This window comes from Oncorhynchus keta, chromosome 19 (assembly GCF_023373465.1).
Source record: "Oncorhynchus keta strain PuntledgeMale-10-30-2019 chromosome 19, Oket_V2, whole genome shotgun sequence".
In the NCBI taxonomy this organism is placed as follows: Eukaryota; Metazoa; Chordata; class Actinopteri; order Salmoniformes; family Salmonidae; genus Oncorhynchus; species Oncorhynchus keta.
In genome coordinates, this window is record NC_068439.1 from 4,168,767 (window position 1) to 4,191,226 (window position 22,460).

The following is a 22,460-nucleotide window of genomic DNA, read 5'->3' on the forward strand; positions in this document are numbered from 1 at the left end:
TTGTCAAAAACTGAGTTTAAATGAATTTGGCGAAGGTGTATGTAAACTTCCGACTTCAACTGTATATATCAATCACAGTTGGTTTCTCAGTCCAATTTGATGAAACACATTGGTACAGTTTCCTACAGCATTCTGCCTGCTCTGACATCCCTCATTACTAGAGCCAGAAGGGATTGCCTCTGAGCTTTCTTGCCACGAAAAAAAACATATTAAATAACATAGCATTTCAAATGTTAATATTTTGGGCCTGCATTTTAAATCAAAATAAATATAAATTGTCAAATGCGCCGAATACAACAGGTGTAGTAGAACTTACAGTGGAATGCTGAATAAAACAGGTGTAGTAGACCTCACAGTGAAATGCTGAATACAACAGGTGTAGTAGACCTCACAGTGAAATGCTGAATACAACAGGTGTAGTAGACCTCACAGTGAAATGCTGAATACAACAGGTGTAGTAGACCTTACAGTGAAATGCTGAATACAACAGGTGTAGTAGAACTCACAGTGAAATGCTGAATACAACAGGTGTAGTAGACCTTACAGTGAAATGCTGAATACAACAGGTGTAGTAGACCTCACAGTGAAATGCTGAATACAACAGGTGTAGTAGACCTCACAGTGAAATGCTGAATACAACAGGTGTCGTAGACCTCACAGTGAAATGCTGAATACAACAGGTGTAGTAGACATCACAGTGAAATGCTGAATACAACAGGTGTAGTAGACCTCACAGTGAAATGCTGAATCCAACAGGTGTAGTAGACCTTACAGTGAAATGCTGAATACAACAGGTGTAGTAGACCTTACAGTGAAATGCTGAATACAACAGGTGTAGTAGACCTCACAGTGAAATGCTGAATACAACAGGGTTAGTAGACCTTACAGTGAAATGCTGAATACAACAGGTGTAGTAGACCTCACAGTGAAATGCTGAATACAACAGGTGTAGTAGACCTCACAGTGAAATGATGAATGCAACAGGTGTAGTAGACCTCACAGTGAAATGCTGAATACAACAGGTGTAGTAGACCTTACAGTGAAATGCTAAATGCAACAGGTGTAGTAGAACTTACAGTGGAATGCTGAATGCAACAGGTGTAGTAGAACTTACAGTGAAATGCTGAATACAACAGGTGTAGTAGACCTCACAGTGAAATGCTGAATACAACAGGTGTAGTAGAACTTACAGTGGAATGCTTACTTACAAGCCCTTAACTAACAATGCAGTTTTAAAGGAAAATTGTTAAATAAAAAATGTAAATACAAATAAGAAATAGTTCAAGAGCAAAAAAATGATAACAGCGAGGCTATATACAGGGTATTACGGTACAGAGTCAATGTGGAGGCTATATACAGGGTATTACGGTACAGAGTCAATGTGGAGGCTATATACAGGGTATTACGGTACAGAGTCAATGTGGAGGCTATATACAGGGTATTACGGTACAGAGTCAATGTGGAGGCTATATACAGGGTATTACGGTACAGAGTCAATGTGGAGGGTATATACAGGGTGTTACGGTACAGAGTCAATGTGGAGACTATATACAGGGTATTACGGTACAGAGTCAATGTGGAGGCTATATACAGGGTATTACGGTACAGAGTCAATGTGGAGGCTATATACAGGGTATTACGGTACAGAGTCAATGTGGAGGCTATATACAGGGTATTACGGTACAGAGTCAATGTGGAGGCTATATACAGGGTATTACGGTACAGAGTCAATGTGGAGGCTATATACAGGGTATTACGGTACAGAGTCAATGTGGAGGCTATAAACTATTACGGTACAGAGTCAATGTGGAGGCTATATACAGGGTATTACGGTACAGAGTCAATGTGGAGGCTATATACAGGGTGTTACGGTACAGAGTCAATGTGGAGGCTATATACAGGGTATTACGGTACAGAGTCAATGTGGAGGCTATATACAGGGTGTTACGGTACAGAGTCAATGTGGAGGCTATATACAGGGTGTTACGGTACAGAGTCAATGTGGAGGCTATATACAGGGTGTTATGGTACAGAGTCAATGTGGAGACTATATACAGGGTATTACGGTACAGAGTCAATGTGGAGGCTATATACAGGGTGTTACGGTACAGAGTCAATGTGGAGGCTATATACAGGGTATTACGGTACAGAGTCAATGTGGAGGCTATATACAGGGTATTACGGTACAGAGTCAATGTGGAGGCTATATACAGGGTGTTACGGTACAGAGTCAATGTGGAGGCTATATACAGGGTATTACGGTACAGAGTCAATGTGGAGGCTATATACAGGGTATTACGGTACAGAGTCAATGTGGAGGCTATATACAGGGTGTTACGGTACAGAGTCAATGTGGAGACTATATACAGGGTGTTACGGTACAGAGTCAATGTGGAGGCTATATACAGGGTATTACGGTACAGAGTCAATGTGGAGGCTATATACAGGGTGTTATGGTACAGAGTCAATGTGGAGGCTATATACAGGGTATTACGGTACATAGTCAATGTGGAGGATATATACAGGGTGTTACGGTACAGAGTCAATGTGGAGGCTATATACAGGGGGTACCGGTACAGAGTCAATGTGGAGGCTATATACAGGGTGTTACGGTATAGAGTCAATGTGGAGGCTATATACAGGGTATTACGGTACAGAGTCAATGTGGAGGCTATATACAGGGTGTTACGGTACAGAGTCAATGTGGAGGCTATATACAGGGTGTACTGGTACAGAGTCAATGTGGAGGCTATATACAGGGTATTACGGTACAGAGTCAATGTGGAGGCTATATACAGGGTATTACGGTACATAGTCAGTGTGGAGGCTATATACAGGGTGTTACGGTACATAGTCAGTGTGGAGGCTATATACAGGGTGTTACGGTACAGAGTCCATGTGGAGGCTATATACAGGGGTACTGGTACAGAGTCCATGTGAAAGGGGTACAGGTTTAGTCGAGGTAATTGAGGTAATATGTACAGGTAGGTAGAGTTAAACCATATTTGATGTGATTTGAGTGTTTGTGACGTGATGCCATTGTCTCCGGAGACACTTCTGGCTGTTAGTGGTTATCAGAAAAATATGCAACACTGTTAATAAGTGACAGATAATTACATTTCAGAATGATGTATTTATTTATAATTTATTTATAATTTATTTATAATTTATTTATTATTTATAAATTCCTTTATAACTGGTTCAGCAAAAACATCGTATTATTTTAGCCATAATATTCCTAATAAATTCTGTAAGGTTATGTAATTATATTCCCTGTGCACTCTTCCTGCCTCTGGCCCTCATCATAATCAACAGTATCATTTTTTAAAGTTTTTAGTTCAAAATATCTTTACCCCTCTCCTCCCATACGACAGCATCCTGCTAAAACATATCAACTGATTGAGACAGGAAGGGGAAGTGACACAGGGTCGGTGAGCCAGCCAACCCCGGCAGGGCCCTTAACAGACAGGGCGGGGTCAAAGGCCCGACAGGCAGGGCCAAAGCCAATGTGACACCGGCTGATTAGCCGAGACTCTGGGCGGCTCTGAATATTGATGAGGGAGAAAAGGCCAGGCTTGTCATCGTTAGGGGAACGAAAAAATGGTCGGTTACCACGGCAGCAGGACGGAGAGAGGAAGAGGTGGAGGAGAGAATAATGAGAATGAAAATAAAGTCAATGTGGAGAAGGGCAGAGTCAAGGGTTAGGGTTAGTACAGAGTCGTTGGGGTTGGGGTTAGGTTGGGGTTGGTACAGAGTCAATGTGGAGGCTATTAGGGTTACGGGATAGGGTTACAGGGGTTACGGTACAGGTTAGGGTTAGGGTTACTGGTACAGGGTTATGGGTATACGGTACAGGTGATGGAGGTACAGAGGACTAGAGAGATGAGGTATGAGTACAGAGATGGAGGTAGAGGACTAGAGGAGATGGGTATACAGGTGATGGAGGCTATAGGACTAGAGGAGATGGTATGAGGTGATGGAGGTAGAGGACTAGAGGAGATGGGTACAGAGGTGATGGAGGTAGAGGACTAGAGGAGATGGGTATGAGGTGATGGAGGTAGAGGACCAGAGGAGATGGGTATGAGGTGATGGAGGTAGAGGACAGAGATGGGTATGAGGTGATGGAGGTAGAGGACTAGAGGAGATTGGTATGCGGTGATGGAGGTAGCCATTGGAGATGGGTATGTTGGTGATGGAGGTCCTTTATAAGAGGATTTGAGGAGATGGGTATGAGGTGATTTTTTGGAGGTATAGGACTAGAGGAGATGGGTATGAGGTGATGGAGGTAGAGGACTAGAGGAGATGGGTATGAGGTGATGCAGGTAGAGGACCAGAGGAGAAGGCCAGGTATGAGGTGATGGAGGTAGAGGACTAGAGGAGATGGGTATGAGGTGATGGAGGTAGATGACTAGAGGAGATGGGTATGAGGTGATGGAGGTAGATGACTAGAGGAGATGGGTATGAGGTGATGGAGGTAGATGACTTGAGGAGATGGGTATGAGGTGATGGAGGTAGAGGACTAGAGGAGATGGGTATGAGGTGATGGAGGTAGAGGACTAGAGGAGATGGGTATGAGGTGATGGAGGTAGAGGACTAGAGGAGATGGGTATGAGGTGATGGAGGTAGAGGACTAGAGGAGATGGGTATGAGGTGATGGAGGTAGAGGACTAGAGGAGATGGGTATGAGGTGATGGAGGTAGAGGACTAGAGGAGATGGGTATGAGGTGATGGAGGTAGAGGACTAGAGGAGATGGGTATGAGGTGATGGAGGTAGAGGACTAGAGATGGGTATGAGGTGATGGAGGTAGAGGACTAGAGGAGATGGGTATGAGGTGTTGGAGGTAGAGGACTAGAGGAGATGGGTATGAGGTGATGGAGGTAGAGGACTAGAGGAGATGGGTATGAGGTGATGGAGGTAGAGGAGATGGGTATGAGGTGATGGAGGTAGAGGACTAGAGGAGATGGGTATGAGGTGATGGAGGTAGATGACTAGAGGAGATGGGTATGAGGTGATGGAGGTAGAGGAGATGGGTATGAGGTGATGGAGGTAGAGGACTAGAGGAGATGGGTATGAGGTGATGGAGGGTAGAGGAGATGGGTATGAGGTGATGGAGGTAGAGGACTAGAGGAGATGGGTATGAGGTGATGGAGGTAGATGACTAGAGGAGATGGGTATGAGGTGATGGGGGTAGAAGACTAGAGAAGATGGGTATGAGGTGATGGAGGTAGAAGACTAGAAGATATGGGTATGAGGAGATGGAGGTAGAGGACTAGAGGAGATGGGTATGAGGTGATGGAGGTAGAGGACTAGAGGAGATGGGTATGAGGTGATGGGGGTAGAAGACTAGAGAAGATGGGTATGAGGTGATGGAGGTAGAGGACCAGAGGAGATGGGTATGAGGAGATGGAGGTAGATGACTAGAGGAGATGGGTATATGAGGTGATGGAGGTAGATGACTAGAGGAGGTGGGTATGAGGTGATGGAGGTAGAGGACTAGAGGAGATGGGTATGAGGTGATGGAGGTAGATGACTAGAGGAGATGGGTATGAGGTGATGGAGGTAGATGACTAGAGGAGATGGGTATGAGGTGATGGAGGTAGATGACTAGAGGAGATGGGTATGAGGTGATGGAGGTAGATGACTAGAAGAGATGGGTATAACGTGATGGAGGTAGAGGACCAGAGGAGATGGGTATGAGGTGATGGAGGTAGAGGACCAGAGGAGATAGGTATGAGGTGATGGAGGTAGAGGACTAGAGGAGATGGGTATGAGGTGATGGAGGTAGAGGACTAGAGGAGATAGGTATGAGGTGATGGAGGTAGAGGACTAGAGGAGATGGGTATGAGGAGATGGAGGTAGATGACTAGAGGAGATAGGTATGAGGTGATGGAGGTAGAGGACTAGAGGAGATAGGTATGAGGTGATGGAGGTAGAGGACTAGAGGAGATGGGTATGAGGTGATGGAGGTAGAGGACTAGAGGAGATGGGTATGGGGAGATGGAGGTAGATGACTAGAGGAGATGGGTATAATGTGATGGAGGTAGATGACTAGAGGAGATGGGTATGAGGTGATGGAGGTAGAGGACTAGAGGAGATGGGAATGAGGTGATGGAGGTAGAGGAGATGGGTATGAGGTGATGGAGGAAGAGGACCAGAGGAGATGGGTATGAGGTGATGGAGGAAGAGGACCAGAGGAGATGGGTATGAGGTGATGGAGGTAGAGGACCAGAGGAGATGGGTATGAGGTGATGGAGGTGGAAAAGAGGAATAGGGGGAGGGACTTGTTGAGGTTAAGTTAAAGGAGAAAGTAACTGCACAGCAGATAATAGGAAAAGGTGAAAGAGGTAGACGAGGGTGGGAGGAAGATGTGAAAGAGGAGACAAGGGTGGGAGGAAGAGGTGAAAGAGGAAGATGAGGGTGGGAGGAAGAGGTGAAAGAGGAAGACGAGGGTGGGAGGAAGAGGTGAAAGAGAAAGACGAGGGTGGGAGGAAGAGGTGAAAGAGGAAGACGAGGGTGGGAGGAAGAGGTGAAAGAGGAAGACGAGGGTGGGAGGAAGAGGTGAAAGAGGAAGACGAGGGTGGGAGGAAGAGGTGAAAGAGGAAGACGAGGGTGGGAGGAAGAGGTGAAAGAGGAAGACGAGGGTGGGAGGAAGAGGTGAAAGAGGAAGACGAGGGTGGGAGGAAGAGGTGAAAGAGGAAGACGAGGGTGGGAGGAAGAGGTGAAAGAGGAAGACGAGGCTGGGAGGAAGAGGTGAAAGAGGAAGACGAGGCTGGGAGGAAGAGGTGAAAGAGGAAGACGAGGGTGGGAGGAAGAGGTGAAAGAGGAAGACGAGGCTGGGAGGAAGAGGTGAAAGAGGAAGACGAGGGTGGGAGGAAGAGGTGAAAGAGGAAGACGAGGGTGGGAGGAAGAGGTAAATACATAGAACAAAAGGGCAGAGAGCCTCTCCCCTCCCCTCCACTGCCTCCCTCAGTCTTCTCCTGCTGAAGGTGTTAGAACATGTACATCAAGACTCAGTGGACTGAAGATAATGAAGACTGGCACCCTATCCCCTATGTTGTGTAATACCTTCAAACAACACAAGTCAAAAGTAGTGCACTTAATAGTGAATTGGGTACTATTTGGAACACACTGTGCTCTCGCTGACTGCCACTGAGCCACGGAGAAAAGGGCCGGCCATGCAGTCACTGCTGTCGTCCATTACTCTCTCTGCATATTTACTCACTCGCTAAAACAACGGTCACAAATCGCAGCTTATTCTCCTGCTGCTGCACTACATTTGACCAGGGCCCGACAGAGCACTTAGTGCACGTAGGGAATCAGGTGCTGTTCGGGACACACTTCAACACCTCCTGTATCTTTAAAACCTTGTCACGACTTCCGCCCGAACTCGGTCCCTCTCCTTGCTCGGGCGGTCAACGCCACCTGTCTTCTAGCCATCGCCGATCCACTTTTCATTTTCCATTTGTTTTGTCTTTTGTTTTACACACCTGGTTTCAATTCCCCCAAATGACATGTTCATTATTTAACTCTCTGTTTTCCCACATGGTTGTTGTGCGTGTTAATTCGTTGTGAAGTGGTCAGTACTTCTGTGAGCTGATGTGTTTCCCATTGGGAAACACATCTTTATTTTGAGTAAAGTTAAATTTTTACTCAGTTCTGTGTCCTGCGCCTGACTTCGTCCGACCCGCGACACACCGATTTCTTTACAAACCTTCTAATCTCTTCCCTCTGGTTCTACTCTCATGTATCCCTCCCTCTGTTTTAGACAATAATTTATCTTTATCTCTGTAACCGTTCCACCACTGGGGACAGAGAGAGAGGCCACCCGTTGGGTGACTTTGCAGAAAAACCGTTGTAGAAGAGAATTCGAAAGGTGTACATCGAACAAGTGTACAACAACTGGGAACTCTACTTCCACACGTATAGGTGTGGTAATAAGACCATCGTTGGCAGTTGATGTTATTGTTTAATAATAAAGAAACCCAAAGCAAATCAGGGGGAGAACGATATGTTTATTCTAAGAGAACGTATCACAGTTGTTATGCTGGAAAGTAGATGGTAGATGTTTATTCTTCCCTGTCCTCAGTGTCTTCTCTCCACTGAACAACGAGGCAGGATGTAGTTTATACCCAAGCTCAGCCCGTGGTTGACAAATTAGAATTATTTGCAATAAAATTGGGAAAATGGTAAAATACCAATTATCCTGTTTCAGGCTCAATGTATAGACAATTTGGACCAATGAGAACTTGCCACGTAGCTATGAGTCTCGGACTGAAACCCCTCCCATGTCCCCCCCATGAATCACCAGTTCCCCCCATGAATCACCAGTTCCCCATGAATCACCAGTTCCCCCCCATGAATCACCAGTTCCCCCCCATGAATCATCAGGTCCCCATGAATCACCAGTTCCCCATGAATCATCAGTTCCCCCCATGAATCACCAGTTCCCCATGAATCACCAGTTCCCCCATGAATCACCAGTTCCCCCATGAATCATCAGTTCCCCCCATGAATCATCAGTTCCCCCATGAATCACCAGTTCCCCCATGAATCATCAATTCCCCCCATGAATCATCAGTTCCCCCATGAATCACCAGTTCCCCCATGAATCACCAGTTCCCCCCCATGAATCATCAGTTCCCCCATGAATCATCAGTTCCCCCCCATGAATCACCAGTTCCCCCCCATGAATCACCAGTTCCCCCCCATGAATCATCAGTTCCCCCATGAATCACCAGTTCCCCGCATGAATCACCAGTTCCCCCCATGGATCATCAGTTCCCCCATGGATCATCAGTTCCCCCATGAATCACCAGTTCCCCCCCATGAATCACCAGTTCCCCCCCATGAATCATCAGTTCCCCCCCATGAATCATCATGTCCCCCCAATGAATCACCAGTTCCCCCCATGAATCACCAGTTCCCCCCCCATGAATCACCAGTTCCCCCCATGAATCACCAGTTCCCCCCATGAATCACCAGTTCCCCATGAATCATCAGTTCCCCATGAATCACCAGTTCCCCCCCATGAATCACCAGTTCCCCCCCATGAATCATCAGGTCCCCATGAATCATCAGTTCCCCCCCATGAATCATCAGGTCCCCATGAATCATCAGGTCCCCATGAATCATCAGGTCCCCATGAATCATCAGTTCCCCCCATAAATCATCAGTTCCCCATGAATCATCAGTTCCCCCCATAAATCATCAGTTCCCCATGAATCACCAGTTCCCCATAAATCATAAGTTCCCCATGAATCATCAGTTCCCCCCCATAAATCATCAGTTCCCCATGAATCATCAGTTCCCCATGAATCATCAGGTCCCCATGAATCATCAGGTCCCCATGAATCATCAGTTCCCCATGAATCATCAGTTCCCCATGAATCATCAGTTCCCCATGAATCATCAGGTCCCCATGAATCATCAGTTCCCCATGAATCATCAGGTCCCCATGAATCATCAGTTCCCCATGAATCATCAGGTCCCCATGAATCATCAGGTCCCCATGAATCATCAGTTCCCCATGAATCATCAGATCCCCATGAATCATCAGGTCCCCATGAATCATCAGGTCCCCATGAATCATCAGTTCCCCATGAATCACCAGTTCCCCCCCATGAATCACCAGTTCCCCCCCATGAATCATCAGTTCCCCATGAATCATCAGTTCCCCATGAATCATCAGGTCCCCATGAATCATCAGGTCCCCATGAATCATCAGTTCCCCATGAATCATCAGTTCCCCATGAATCATCAGGTCCCCATGAATCATCAGTTCCCCATGAATCATCAGTTCCCCATGAATCATCAGTTCCCCATGAATCATCAGGTCCCCATGAATCATCAGTTCCCCATGAATCATCAGTTCCCCATGAATCATCAGTTCCCCATGAATCATCAGTTCCCCATGAATCATCAGTTCCCCATGAATCATCAGTTCCCCATGAATCATCAGTTCCCCATGAATCATCAGGTCCCCATGAATCATCAGTTCCCCATGAATCATCAGTTCCCCATGAATCATCAGGTCCCCATGAATCATCAGTTCCCCATGAATCATCAGTTCCCCATGAATCATCAGGTCCCCATTACAGACAAACAACTATTTCCACTGACCGTTAATCCCATCTTGATCTCTAGTCCTCTGCGTTGTGTATTTATCTTAGGATCGTCTTACGTGTATAACAGCCAGGAGCACTACTTACACACTGATATCTTGTGATGATTGTCTTTACTGGGCATCATCTTGACTCCTCTGGACTTCAGCTCTGTCATCTTCTTCACTGTGGAGACGAGAGGATAATGTACAGTCAGGTTCCCTGTTCAATCAGTACTGTAGAGACCAGAGGATAATGTACTGTCAGGTTCCCTGTTTAATCAGTACTGTAGAGACCAGAGGATAATGTACAGTCAGGTTCCCTGTTCAATCAGTACTGTAGAGACGAGAGGATAATGTACAGTCAGTACTGTAGAGACGAGAGGATAATGTACAGTCAGTACTGTAGAGACCAGAGGATAATGTACAGTCAGTACTGTAGAGACCAGAGGATAATGTACAGTCAGTACTGTAGAGACCAGAGGATAATGTACTGTCAGGTTCCCTGTTCAATCAGTACTGTAGAGACGAGAGGATAATGTACAGTCAGTACTGTAGAGACCAGAGGATAATGTACAGTCAGTACTGTAGAGACGAGAGGATAATGTACAGTCAGTACTGTAGAGACCAGAGGATAATGTACAGTCAGGTCTGCTGCTGTATCAGCCTACAACACTGTCTGGGTCCTCTGTCATAAGATCCACTGAGAGACGGTTCTGTATTCGTTGTTAACACTGTCTGGTTCCTACGATCCCGTTGGGGAAACACAACAGGACGGAGATCATACTATCACTTTATCTTGTGATTCTGTCCAGGGCGGTAACTCTGTACGTTTATAGCTTCACTCTCCTCTGCACACCAGCTACATTTTGCCTCTCCGACGTCCCTTCATTTCCTGCATGGATTCTGTAGGCAGCGTACGGCTTCCGCGGTAAACTAATATTTCATTTAAAAACATTGAATGTGATGTGAATGAATATAATATATCTACTTTTAGACTTTGTATGGGTGGTACATTGTGGTAAATTCAGAGTGGGCACAATGAACTGCTTATATCCAAATGAGATAGTGTTAGTATTTAATGGTTTATCAGGATCCACTGCAGCTGCAGCAGACGTAGCAACTACTCTTCCTGGGGTTCAATGGTATGACATAGATGTGTACAGTCTGCACTGCAAGGGGGAAGTCGTTTGAGGGATATTTAGATGGATTGTTTATTAAAATATCTGACGAACACACTCATCATTCTCACAAACACAACTTGATTATTTCATATATCAACAACAGCTAATAGTTCTTGTTGGTTAATTAATAAACATTTGTATTTTCAGTCACTATTAAATGATCAAAGCCTTGTGCCTTTGTGCCAAAATACACTTCAATCTTAATTGCTCTGTCTTCGTCTGGCGTTAAAGAGGCTCTAGTGTCAAACGAAAGTTCGTTTGCAATTTTTGAGACCAGTCTGATAGGAATATTAATATTAAGACGAGTCTGATAGGAATATTAATATTAAGACGAGTCTGATAGGAATATTAATATTAAGACCAGTCTGATAGGAATATTAATATTACGACCAGTCTGATAGGAATATTAAGACCAATCTGATAGGAATATAAAGACCAGTCTGATAGGAATATTAATATTAAGACCAGTCTGATAGGAATATTAAGAACAGTCTGATAGGAATATTAAGACCAGTCTGATAGGAATATTAAGACCAGTCTGATAGGAATATTACTATTAAGACCAGTCTGATAGGAATATTAAGACCAGTCTGATAGGAATATTAAGACCAATCTGATAGGAATATAAAGACCAGTCTGATAGGAATATTAATATTAAGACCAGTCTGATAGGAATATTAAGACCAGTCTGATAGGAATATTAAGACCAGTCTGATAGGAATATTAAGACCAGTCTGATAGGAATATTACTATTAAGACCAGTCTGATAGGAATATTAATTAAGACCAGTCTGATAGGAATATTAAGACCAATCTGATAGGAATATAAAGACCAGTCTGATAGGAATATTAAGACCAGTCTGATAGGAATATTAAGACCAATCTGATAGGAATATTATAGGAATATTACTATTAAGACCAGTCTGATAGGAATATTAAGACCAATCTGATAGGAATATAAAGACCAGTCTGATAGGAATATTACTATTAAGACCAGTCTGATAGAATATTAAGACCAATCTGATAGGAATATTAAGACCAGTCTGATAGGAATATTAAGACCAGTCTGATAGGAATATTAAGACCAGTCTGATAGGAATATTACTATTAAGACCAGTCTGATAGGAATATTAAGACCAATCTGATAGGAATATAAAGACCAGTCTGATAGGAATATTAAGACCAGTCTGATAGGAATATTAATATTACGACCAGTCTGATAGGAATATTAAGACCAGTCTGATAGGAATATTACTATTAAGGCCAGTCTGATAGGAATATTAATATTACGACCAGTCTGATAGGAATATTAAGACCAGTCTGATAGGAATATTACTATTAAGGCCAGTCTGATAGGAATATTAATATTACGACCAGTCTGATAGGAATATTAATATTAAGACCAGTCTGATAGGAATATTAAGACCAGTCTGATAGGAATATTAAGACCAGTCTGATAGGAATATTAAGGCCAGTCTAATAGGAATATTAAGACCAGTCTGATAGGAATATTAAGGCCAGTCTAATAGGAATATTAATATTACGACCAGTCTGATAGGAATATTAAGACCAGTCTGATAGGAATATTAATATTACGACCAGTCTGATAGGAATATTAAGGCCAGTCTAATACGAATATTAAGACCAGTCTGATAGGAATATTAATATTAAGACCAGTCTGATAGGAATATTAAGACCAGTCTGATAGGAATATTAAGACCAGTCTGATGGGAATATTAAGACCAGTCTGATAGGAATATTAAGACCAGCCTGATAGGAATATTAAGACCAGTCTGATAGGAATATTAAGGCCAGTCTAATAGGAATATTAAGACCAGTCTGATAGGAATATAAAGACCAGTCTGATAGGAATATTAAGACCAGTCTGATAGGAATATTAAGGCCAGTCTAATAGGAATATTAAGACCAGTCTGATAGGAATATTAAGACCAGTCTGATAGGAATATTAAGACCAGTCTGATAGGAATATTAAGACCAGTCTGATAGGAATATAAAGACCAGTCTGATAGGAATATTAAGACCAGTCTGATAGGAATATTAAGGCCAGTCTAATATGAATATTAAGACCAGTCTGACAGGAATATTAAGACCAGTCTGATAGGAATATTAAGACCAGTCTGATAGGAATATTAAGGCCAGTCTGATAGGGATATTAAGACCAGTCTGATGGGAATATTAAGACCAGTCTGATAGGGATATTAAGACCAGTCTGATGGGAATATTAAGACCAGTCTGATGGGAATATTAAGACCAGTCTTATAGGAATATTAAGACCAGTCTGATGGGAATATTAAGACCAGTCTGATGGGAATATTAAGACCAGTCTGATAGGGATATTAAGACCAGTCTGATGGGAATATTAAGACCAGTCTGATAGGAATATTAAGACCAGTCTGATGGGAATATTAAGACCAGTCTGATAGGGATATTAATATTAAGACCAGTCTGACAATGTGATTCTCTGGATTTGTTTCTCCTCAATTTGTCTGTCATAATCGAAGTGTACCTATGATGAAAATTACAGGCCTCTCTCATCTTTTTAAGTGGGAGAACTTGCACAAGAGGGTGGCTGACTAAATACTTTGTTCCCCACTGTCACTCTGGCATTATGATGTAGATTTCTGAGTATTTTTTTTATATAATCCATTTTAGTATAAGTCCGTAACGTAAAAGAAAATGTGGAAAAGGTCTCGTGGTCTGAATACGTTCCGAAGGCACTAGGGGGCAGTATAACGGTGGACATTCTCCCTTTCTCTTTGTAGTGGATCTTTGTCCAGCTACTGTGAAAAAGTATGGATCTTCATTGTTTTAGCTATGGCCATGGGGATAAATGATGGTGCTTGTAAGTGTGACATATCCTTTTTAAAATAAGTTTAGAATTTTATATATATATACAGTATATATATATTTGTTCTCTTTTTAAGCCTTTATCAATAATTAATTGAATCTTGCTTATTGACAATGTGTGGCCTGTCTATGCCCAGCCATAATGTAATTTACAGTAGACCTAGACCCTATATCAGTGTGAATGCTATTGAAGATATCCAATTACTTAGAACAATGTGGACAGCAAATGGATTCAACATAATGTATTTAGCAAATATATATGGCTACATTTTTGTCAATTAGTTTCTGTAAGTCATTTATTAACAAACTATAACAGACTAACATTTGAATTGGAGTCCATTCCAAGACATAAAAGACTGTGAACACCATAATAATATAATATATGCCATTTAGCAGACGCTTTTATCCAAAGCGACTTAAAGTCATGTGTGCATACATTCTACGTATGGGTGGTCCCAGGAATCGAACCCACTACCCTGGCATTACAAGCGCCATGCTCTACCAACTGAGCTACAGAAGGACCATTCTGATTGGCTTCGACACATCCACAACTTGTTCATGCATTCAAGCCCAGCCCCTTTCGCGCCAACGGCAGCAAGGGCGCCGATAATTGTAACAGTGAAAATAGCAACAATATATTCCTGACACACCGTTGAAAGCACTAAGGCCTGTGCTGAGATTTACCAATAAGTTAGGTTTGTTAAAATAGAGATAAGAAGGTGCATTGTGAGAAAAGGAGATGAGTGGATCGGAGAGAGAGAGAGAGAGAGACAGACAGACTCCCATATCTACTAGGTGAAATTCCACATTGTTCCATCACAGCAGCAAGATTTGTGACCTGTTGCCACGAGAAAAGGGCAACCAGTGAAGAACAAACACCAAGGATAAAATGTGAGGGGATGGTGGGAGGAGGCCATTCGTTAATCTAATTAAAGTCTTAGTCCTCCTCCTCTCTCTGATTTCACTAATGGATTATATTTAAGTGATAATGCCTGAGACAACCGTGTTCGTGGGATATATCGGGGTGTTGTCGGGGTGTTGTCGGGGTGTTGTCGGGGTGTTGTCGGGGTGTTGTCGGGGGCCAGCAAACAGTCCAATATGTCCTCCAAACATCATCACTTTTATACAACGGGTTACCAACATAATCAAACAGTGACTGACATATTTTCATTAACAACGTTAATTTGATTATTTTGTTATTTATTTATTCATACTATTTCATGCTTCCACAAGATATAGTCCCGACACAAATCTAGGGTTGCTACCCAAACCGGATTGGTCATTCATTCTATCTATTCGGTCAACAGAGACATTTTTAAAATTTGATTTATTTCACCTTTATTTAACCAGGAAGGGCCAGTTGAGAACAAGTTCTCATTTACAACTGCGACCTGGCCAAGATAAAGCAAAGCAGTTCGACAGATACAACAACACAGAGTTACACATGGAATAAACAAACATACAGTCAATAACATAATAGAAAAAAATCTATATACAGAGAGTGTAAATGAGGTAAAATAAGGGAGGTAAGGCAATAAATAGGCCATCGTGGCGAAGTAATTTCAATTGAGCAATTAAACACTGGAGTGATAGATGTGCAGAAGATGAATGTGCAAGTAGAGATACTGGGGTGCGAAGGAGTAACAAATAAAATAGTATAGGGATGAGATAGTTGGGTGGGCTATTTACCGATGGGCTATGTACAGGTGCAGTGATCTGTGAGCTGCTCTGACAGTGACGGAGATATGGGTCACCAGCTTCCTTGATTTTTTTTGCAATGACCCAGTAGTTCAGTCTTTTTTGTCTACGGAAGTTCCTTCTAAATGTTCCATTGCCTGTCAACGTTCTAATCCCTTCCCATTGGCTGTCAACGTTCTAATCCCTTCCCATTAGCTGTCAACGTTCTAATCCCTTGCTAGCTAGCCAACTACGGCTAACTTACAGTCACGTCAAACAGTGCAGCCAGAATAACAACGGCAGCTGCATTTGCATTTGTTCAAGCTGTTTTCTAGTGACATTTATTGGGATACATCCATAAGAAGGAGCTAATGAGGAGAGATAATGTGTTCTCTCGTTAGGACAGAGGAGCTAGACAACACAGCTAACACAATCACAACAAACTGAAGCTGGAAAGACTGCAGACTAACTGCACCTGGTTTCATTTTACCTTTGTGTATGTATCCATACACATTATGCCGACTGATTCATGATTTTGACTGGCTGAGAAACACTGCCTATCTGTCTCGTCCCGGCACGTTCGCCATTATGGGACAGCTCGTGATCATATCTGAATATTGTAACAACGTTGGAAATGTCGGAGAGACAGACAGCAAGGTTTATAAAAATCTCCGCTGTTGAAAACTAAATGTTAGTCTTAAAGACATGTGAGATAATGTCTGGATGCTTTTTATAGTGGAGATCAAGTTTATAAATTGCCTGGCTGGGCTGAAGAGAGAGTGGAATGCACAGTCAGATGGAACAGAGTAAATAGGCATTTTAACTTCATAGACTTAGCCGGTGGCAACTTGTGGAATAGACACCGGCCGGAATGTTTAACCAATCAGCATTCAGGATTAGAACCACCCGCTGAATACATTTATCTAACACAGGACCTGTAATCCTATTTTCCACCCTCTGTCTCCCTCTTCTTCTCTCTCTCTCTTCCTCTCTCTGTCTCCCTCTTCTTCTCTCTCTCTCTTCCTCTCTCTGTCTCCCTCTTCTTCTCTCTCTGTCTCCCTCTTCTTCTCTCTCTCTTCTCCTCTGTCTCCCTCTTTCTCTCTCTGTCTCCCTCTTCTTCTCTCTCTGTCTCCCTCTTCCTCTCTCTGTCTCCCTCTTCTTCTCTCTCTGTCTCCCTCTTCTTCTCTCTCTGTCTCCCTCTTCCTCTCTCTGTCTCCCTCTTCTCTCTCTGTCTCCCTCTTCCCTCTCTCTGTCTCCCTCTTCCTCTCTTTCTGTCTCTCTCTTCTCTCTCTCTTTCTCTCTCTGTCTCCCTCTTCCTCTCTCTGTCTCCCTCTCTTCCTCTTCTTCTCTCTCTGTCTCCCTCCTCTCTCTCTCCCTCTTCTTCTCTCTCTGTCTCCCTCTTCTTCTCTCTCTCTCTTCCTCTCTCTGTCTCCCTCTTCCTCTCTCTGTCTCCCTCTTCCTCTCTCTGTCTCCCTCTTTCTCTCTCTGTCTCCCTCTTCCTCTCTGTCTTCTTCTTCTCTCTCTGTCTCCCTCTTCTTCTCTCTCTGTCTGTCTTCCTCTCTCTGTCTCCCTCTTCTTCTCTCTCTGTCTGTCTTCCTCTCTCTGTCTCCCTCTTCTTCTCTCTCTGTCTGTCTTCCTCTCTCTGTCTCCCTCTTCTTCTCTCTCTGTCTGTCTTCCTCTCTCTGTCTCCCTCTCTCTGTCTTCCTCTCTCTGTCTTCCTCTCTCTGTCTTCCTCTCTCTCTGTGTCTCTCTCTGTGTCTTTCTCTCTGTGTCTCTTTCTCTCTGTGTCTCCCTCATCCTCTCTCTCTCTCACACACTTCCACTCTCTCCCTCATCCCTTGTTTTGATCTGTGAGAAGATGGGAGGAAGAGTGGAGGTGAGATTAGATGAGATTGAGGTTTGTATATTGCATTTGGACACACTAATCCATTTTCCTGTTCATCTGTTTTCAGCCCTGAACTACGACCCTCTGAGTGATGAGCCTGGGGACGTGTGTGAATGTGTACATGTTCCTGCTTGTGTGTGTGTGTCTACATGTGTCCGTGTGTATCATACCTTGGTACTGGGCACTGAAGCCCCTCAGCTTGTGGTTTCCATCAGAGGTAAAGTGTAGTCGAAGCCAGTTCTTACTGCTGAGGACGGGAGATGGCAGATTAGGACCAGTGAACCTGAAGAGAGGAGAGGAGAGACAGTTTAATGTACAGTTACACCAAGAAGAGGGGAGAGGAGAGGAGAGGAGAGGAGACAGTTTAATGTACAGTTACACAGAGAGGAGAGGAGAGGAGAGGGAGAGGAGAGGAGAGGAGAGGAGAGGAGAGGAGAGGAGAGGAGAGGAGAGGAGAGGAGAGGAGAGGAGAGGAGAGGAGAGGAGAAATAGTTTGAGTTCAAACAAAATGATAAAGCTGTGTAGGGATAAAGCTGTGTAGGGATAAAGCTGTGTAGGGATAAAGCTGTGTAGGGATAAAGCTGTGTAGGGATAAAGCTGTGTAGGGATAAAGCTGTGTAGGGATAAAGCTGTGTAGGGATAAAGCTGTCTAGGGATAAAGCTGTGTAGGGATAAAGCTGTCTAGGGATAAAGCTGTGTAGGGATAAAGCTGTGTAGGGATAAAGCTGTGTAGGGATAAAGCTGTGTAGGGATAAAGCTGTCTAGGGATAAAGCTGTCTAGGGATAAAGCTGTCTAGGGATAAAGCTGTGTAGGGATAAAGCTGTGTAGGGATAAAGCTGTGTAGGGATAAAGCTGTGTAGGGATAAAGCTGTCTAGGGATAAAGCTGTCTAGGGATAAAGCTGTGTAGGGATAAAGCTGTCTAGGGATAAAGCTGTGTAGGGATAAAGCTGTGTAGGGATAAAGCTGTCTAGGGATAAAGCTGTCTAGGGATAAAGCTGTCTAGGGATAAAGCTGTCTAGGGATAAAGCTGTCTAGGGATAAAGCTCTCTAGGGATAAAGCTGTGTAGGGATAAAGCTGTGTAGGGATAAAGCTGTCTAGGGATAAAGCTGTCTAGGGATAAAGCTGTCTAGGGATAAAGCTGTCTAGGGATAAAGCTGTGTAGGGATAAAGCTGTGTAGGGATAAAGCTGTCTAGGGATAAAGCTGTGTAGGGATAAAGCTGTGTAGGGATAAAGCTGTCTAGGGATAAAGCTGTCTAGGGATAAAGCTCTCTAGGGATAAAGCTGTGTAGGGATAAAGCTGTGTAGGGATAAAGCTGTCTAGGGATAAAGCTGTCTAGGGATAAAGCTGTCTAGGGATAAAGCTGTGTAGGGATAAAGCTGTGTAGGGATAAAGCTGTGTAGGGATAAACCTGTGTAGGGATAAAGCTGTCTAGGGATAAAGCTGTGTAGGGATGAAGCTGTCTAGGGATAAAGCTGTGTAGGGATAAAGCCCTGTTAGGATAAAGCTCTGTTAGGATTAAGCTCTGTTAGGGTTAAGCTCTCTAAGGATAAAGCTCTCTAAGGATAAAGCTGTGTAGGGATAAAGCTGTGTAGGGATAAAGCTGTGTAGGGATACAGCTGTGTAGGGAAATCTGTTTAAATATAAAGCTGTGTAGGAAAAAAAGCCAAGTAAATTTAAAGCTGTGTAAGGATGAAGCTACATAGGGATTACACTGTGTAATGACAAAGCTGTGTAGTGATAAAGCTGTGTTGTGATAAAGCTATGTAAGGGTGAAGCTGTGTAGTGATAACGCTATGTAAGGGTGAAGCTGTGTAGTGATAACGCTATGTAAGGGTGAAGCTGTGTAGTGTTTAAATATAACGCTATGTAGGAAAAAAAGGTAAATTTAAAGCTGTGTAGTGATGAAGCTACATGATTAACTGTGGTGACAAAGCTGTGTAGTGATAAACGTTGTGATAAAGCTATGTAAGGGTGAAGCTGTGTAGTGATAACGCTATGTAAGGGTGAAGCTGTGTAGTGATAACGCTATGTAAGGGTGAAGCTGTGTAGTGATAACGCTATGTAAGGGTGAAGCTGTGTAGTGATAACGCTATGTAAGGGTGAAGCTGTGTAGTGATAACGCTATGTAAGGGTGAAGCTGTGTAGTGATAACGCTATGTAAGGGTGAAGCTGTGTAGTGATAACGCTATGTAAGGGTGAAGCTGTGTAGTGATAACGCTATGTAAGGGTGAAGCTGTGTAGTGATAACGCTATGTAAGGGTGAAGCTGTGTAGTGATAACGCTATGTAAGGGTGAAGCTGTGTAGTGATAACGCTATGTAAGGGTGAAGCTGTGTAGTGATAACGCTATGTAAGGGTGAAGCTGTGTAAATACTTCCGGAAGTATTCATCCCCCCTTGGATTTGATCCTATTTTGTTGGCTGGAATTAAAATGAAATTTTTTTTGGAGGTTTGTATCATTTAATTTACACAACATACCTACCACATTGAAGAATCAAAATATTTTCTCTTGTGAAACAAATAAGAAACAAGACAACAAAACAGAAAACTATTATTATTTATTTATTTATTATAACTATTCACCCCCCCCCCCAAAGTCAATACTTTGTAGAGCCACCTTTTGCAGCAATTACAGCTGCAAGTCTCTTGGGGTATGTCTCTATAAGCTTGGCACATCTAAGCCACTGGGATTTTTTCCCATGCTTCAAGGCCAAACTGCTCCAGCTCCTTCAAGTTGGATGGGTTCTGCTGGTGTACAGCAATCTTTGAGTCATACAAGACACAGATACTCATTTGGATTGAGGTCTGGGCTTTGACTAGACCATTCCAAGACATTTAAATGTTTCCCTTTAAATCACTTGAGTGTTGCTTTAGCAGTATGCTTAGGGTCATTGTCCTGCTGGAAGGTGAACCTCCGTCCCAGTCTCAAATCTCTGGAAGACTGAAACAGGTTTCCCTCAAGAATTTCCCTGTAATTAGCGCCAACCATCATTCCTTCAATTCTGACCAGTTTCCCAGTCCCTGCCGATGAAAAACATCCCCACAGCATGATGCTGCTGCCACCACCATGCTTCACTGTTGGGATAGTGTTCTCGGGGTGATGAGGGGTGTTGGGTTTGCGCCAGACATAGCGTTTTCCTTCCGGCCAAAAAGCTACATTTCAATCTCATCTGACCAGAGTACCTTCTTCCATATGTTTGGGGAGTCTCCCCAAAGAACAATGGAATCGTTTTAAAAAAGGAAACTCCTCACCCTGGGCACCGGGCCTTGTTTTAAACGAGTTTGCCCAGTGTGGTTGATAGTCCGGCAGTCTGATAGGGTGAATCACGTTTTCAACACCCACATGTATTTTGGTGAACATCAAACGTGTTCGCTTATTATTTTCTTTAAACAATGGCTTTTTTTTCTTCTTCTGGCCACTCTTCCATAAAGCCCAGCCTTCTTCTGGCCACTCTTCCATAAAGCCCAGCCTTCTTCTGGCCACTCTTCCATAAAGCCCAGCCTTCTTCTGGCCACTCTTCCATAAAGCCCAGCCTTCTTCTGGCCACTCTTCCATAAAGCCCAGCCTTCTTCTGGCCACTCTTCCATAAAGCCCAGCCTTCTTCTGGCCACTCTTCCATAAAGCCCAGCCTTCTTCTGGCCACTCTTCCATAAAGCCCAGCCTTCTTCTGGCCACTCTTCCATAAAGCCCAGCCTTCTTCTGGCCACTCTTCCATAAAGCCCAGCCTTCTTCTGGCCACTCTTCCATAAAGCCCAGCCTTCTTCTGGCCACTCTTCCATAAAGCCCAGCCTTCTTCTGGCCACTCTTCCATAAAGCCCAGCCTTCTTCTGGCCACTCTTCCATAAAGCCCAGCCTTCTTCTGGCCACTCTTCCATAAAGCCCTGCCTTCTTCTGGCCACTCTTCCATAAAGCCCAGCCTTCTTCTGGCCACTCTTCCATAAAGCCCAGCTCTGTGGAGTGTACAGCTTAAAGGCTTGATTACCAACAACGACGAGACGGCCTACAGGGAGGAGGTGAGGGCCCTCAGAGTGTGGTGTCAGGAAAATAACCTCACACTCAATGTCAACAAAACAAAAGAGATGATTGTGGACTTCAGGAAACAGCAGAGGGAACACCCCCCTATCCACATCGATGGAACAGTAGTGGAGAGGGTAGAACGTTTTAGGACGTTTTAAGTTCCTTCGGCGTACAAAACTATAATGGTCCTAAAACAGAGCCTTGAGGAACACCAACATTTACAGTTGATTCACGGACAAACTGAATTGGTCCACCCCCACACACAGCGTGGTGAAGAAGGCGCAGCAGCGCCTCTTCAACCTCAGGAGGCTGGAGAAATTTGGCTTGTCACCAAAAAGACTCACAAACTTTTACAGTTGCACAATCGAGAGCATCCTGGCGGGCTGTATCACCGCCTGGTACGGCAACTGCTCCGCCCACAACCGTAAGGCTCTCCAGAGGGTAGTGAGGTCTGCACAACGCATCACCGGGGGCAAACTACCTACCCTCCAGGACACCTACACCACCCGATGTCACAGGAAGTTCAAATAGATCATCAAAGACAACAACCATCCGAGCCATTGCCTGTTCACCCCGCTACCATCCAGAAGGCGAGGTCAGTACAGGTGCATCAAAGCAGGGACCCAGAGACTGAAAAACAGCTTCTATCTCAAGGCCATCAGACTGAAAAACAGCTTCTATCTCAAGGCCATCAGACTGTTAAACAGCTTCTATCTCAAGGCCAT

General features: G+C 43.9%; 1 protein-coding gene across 1 annotated transcript in view; it reads right to left on the reverse strand.

Moving 5' to 3' along the window:
* LOC118378371 (CUB and sushi domain-containing protein 1-like) overlaps positions 1-22,460 on the reverse strand; it is a 926,375-nt gene that overhangs the window by 582,776 nt on the left and 321,139 nt on the right. The window contains 2 exon segments of the mRNA XM_052471760.1: positions 10,210-10,287; positions 17,884-17,996. Of these exon segments, the coding sequence (XP_052327720.1) occupies positions 10,210-10,287; positions 17,884-17,996 (191 nt within the window).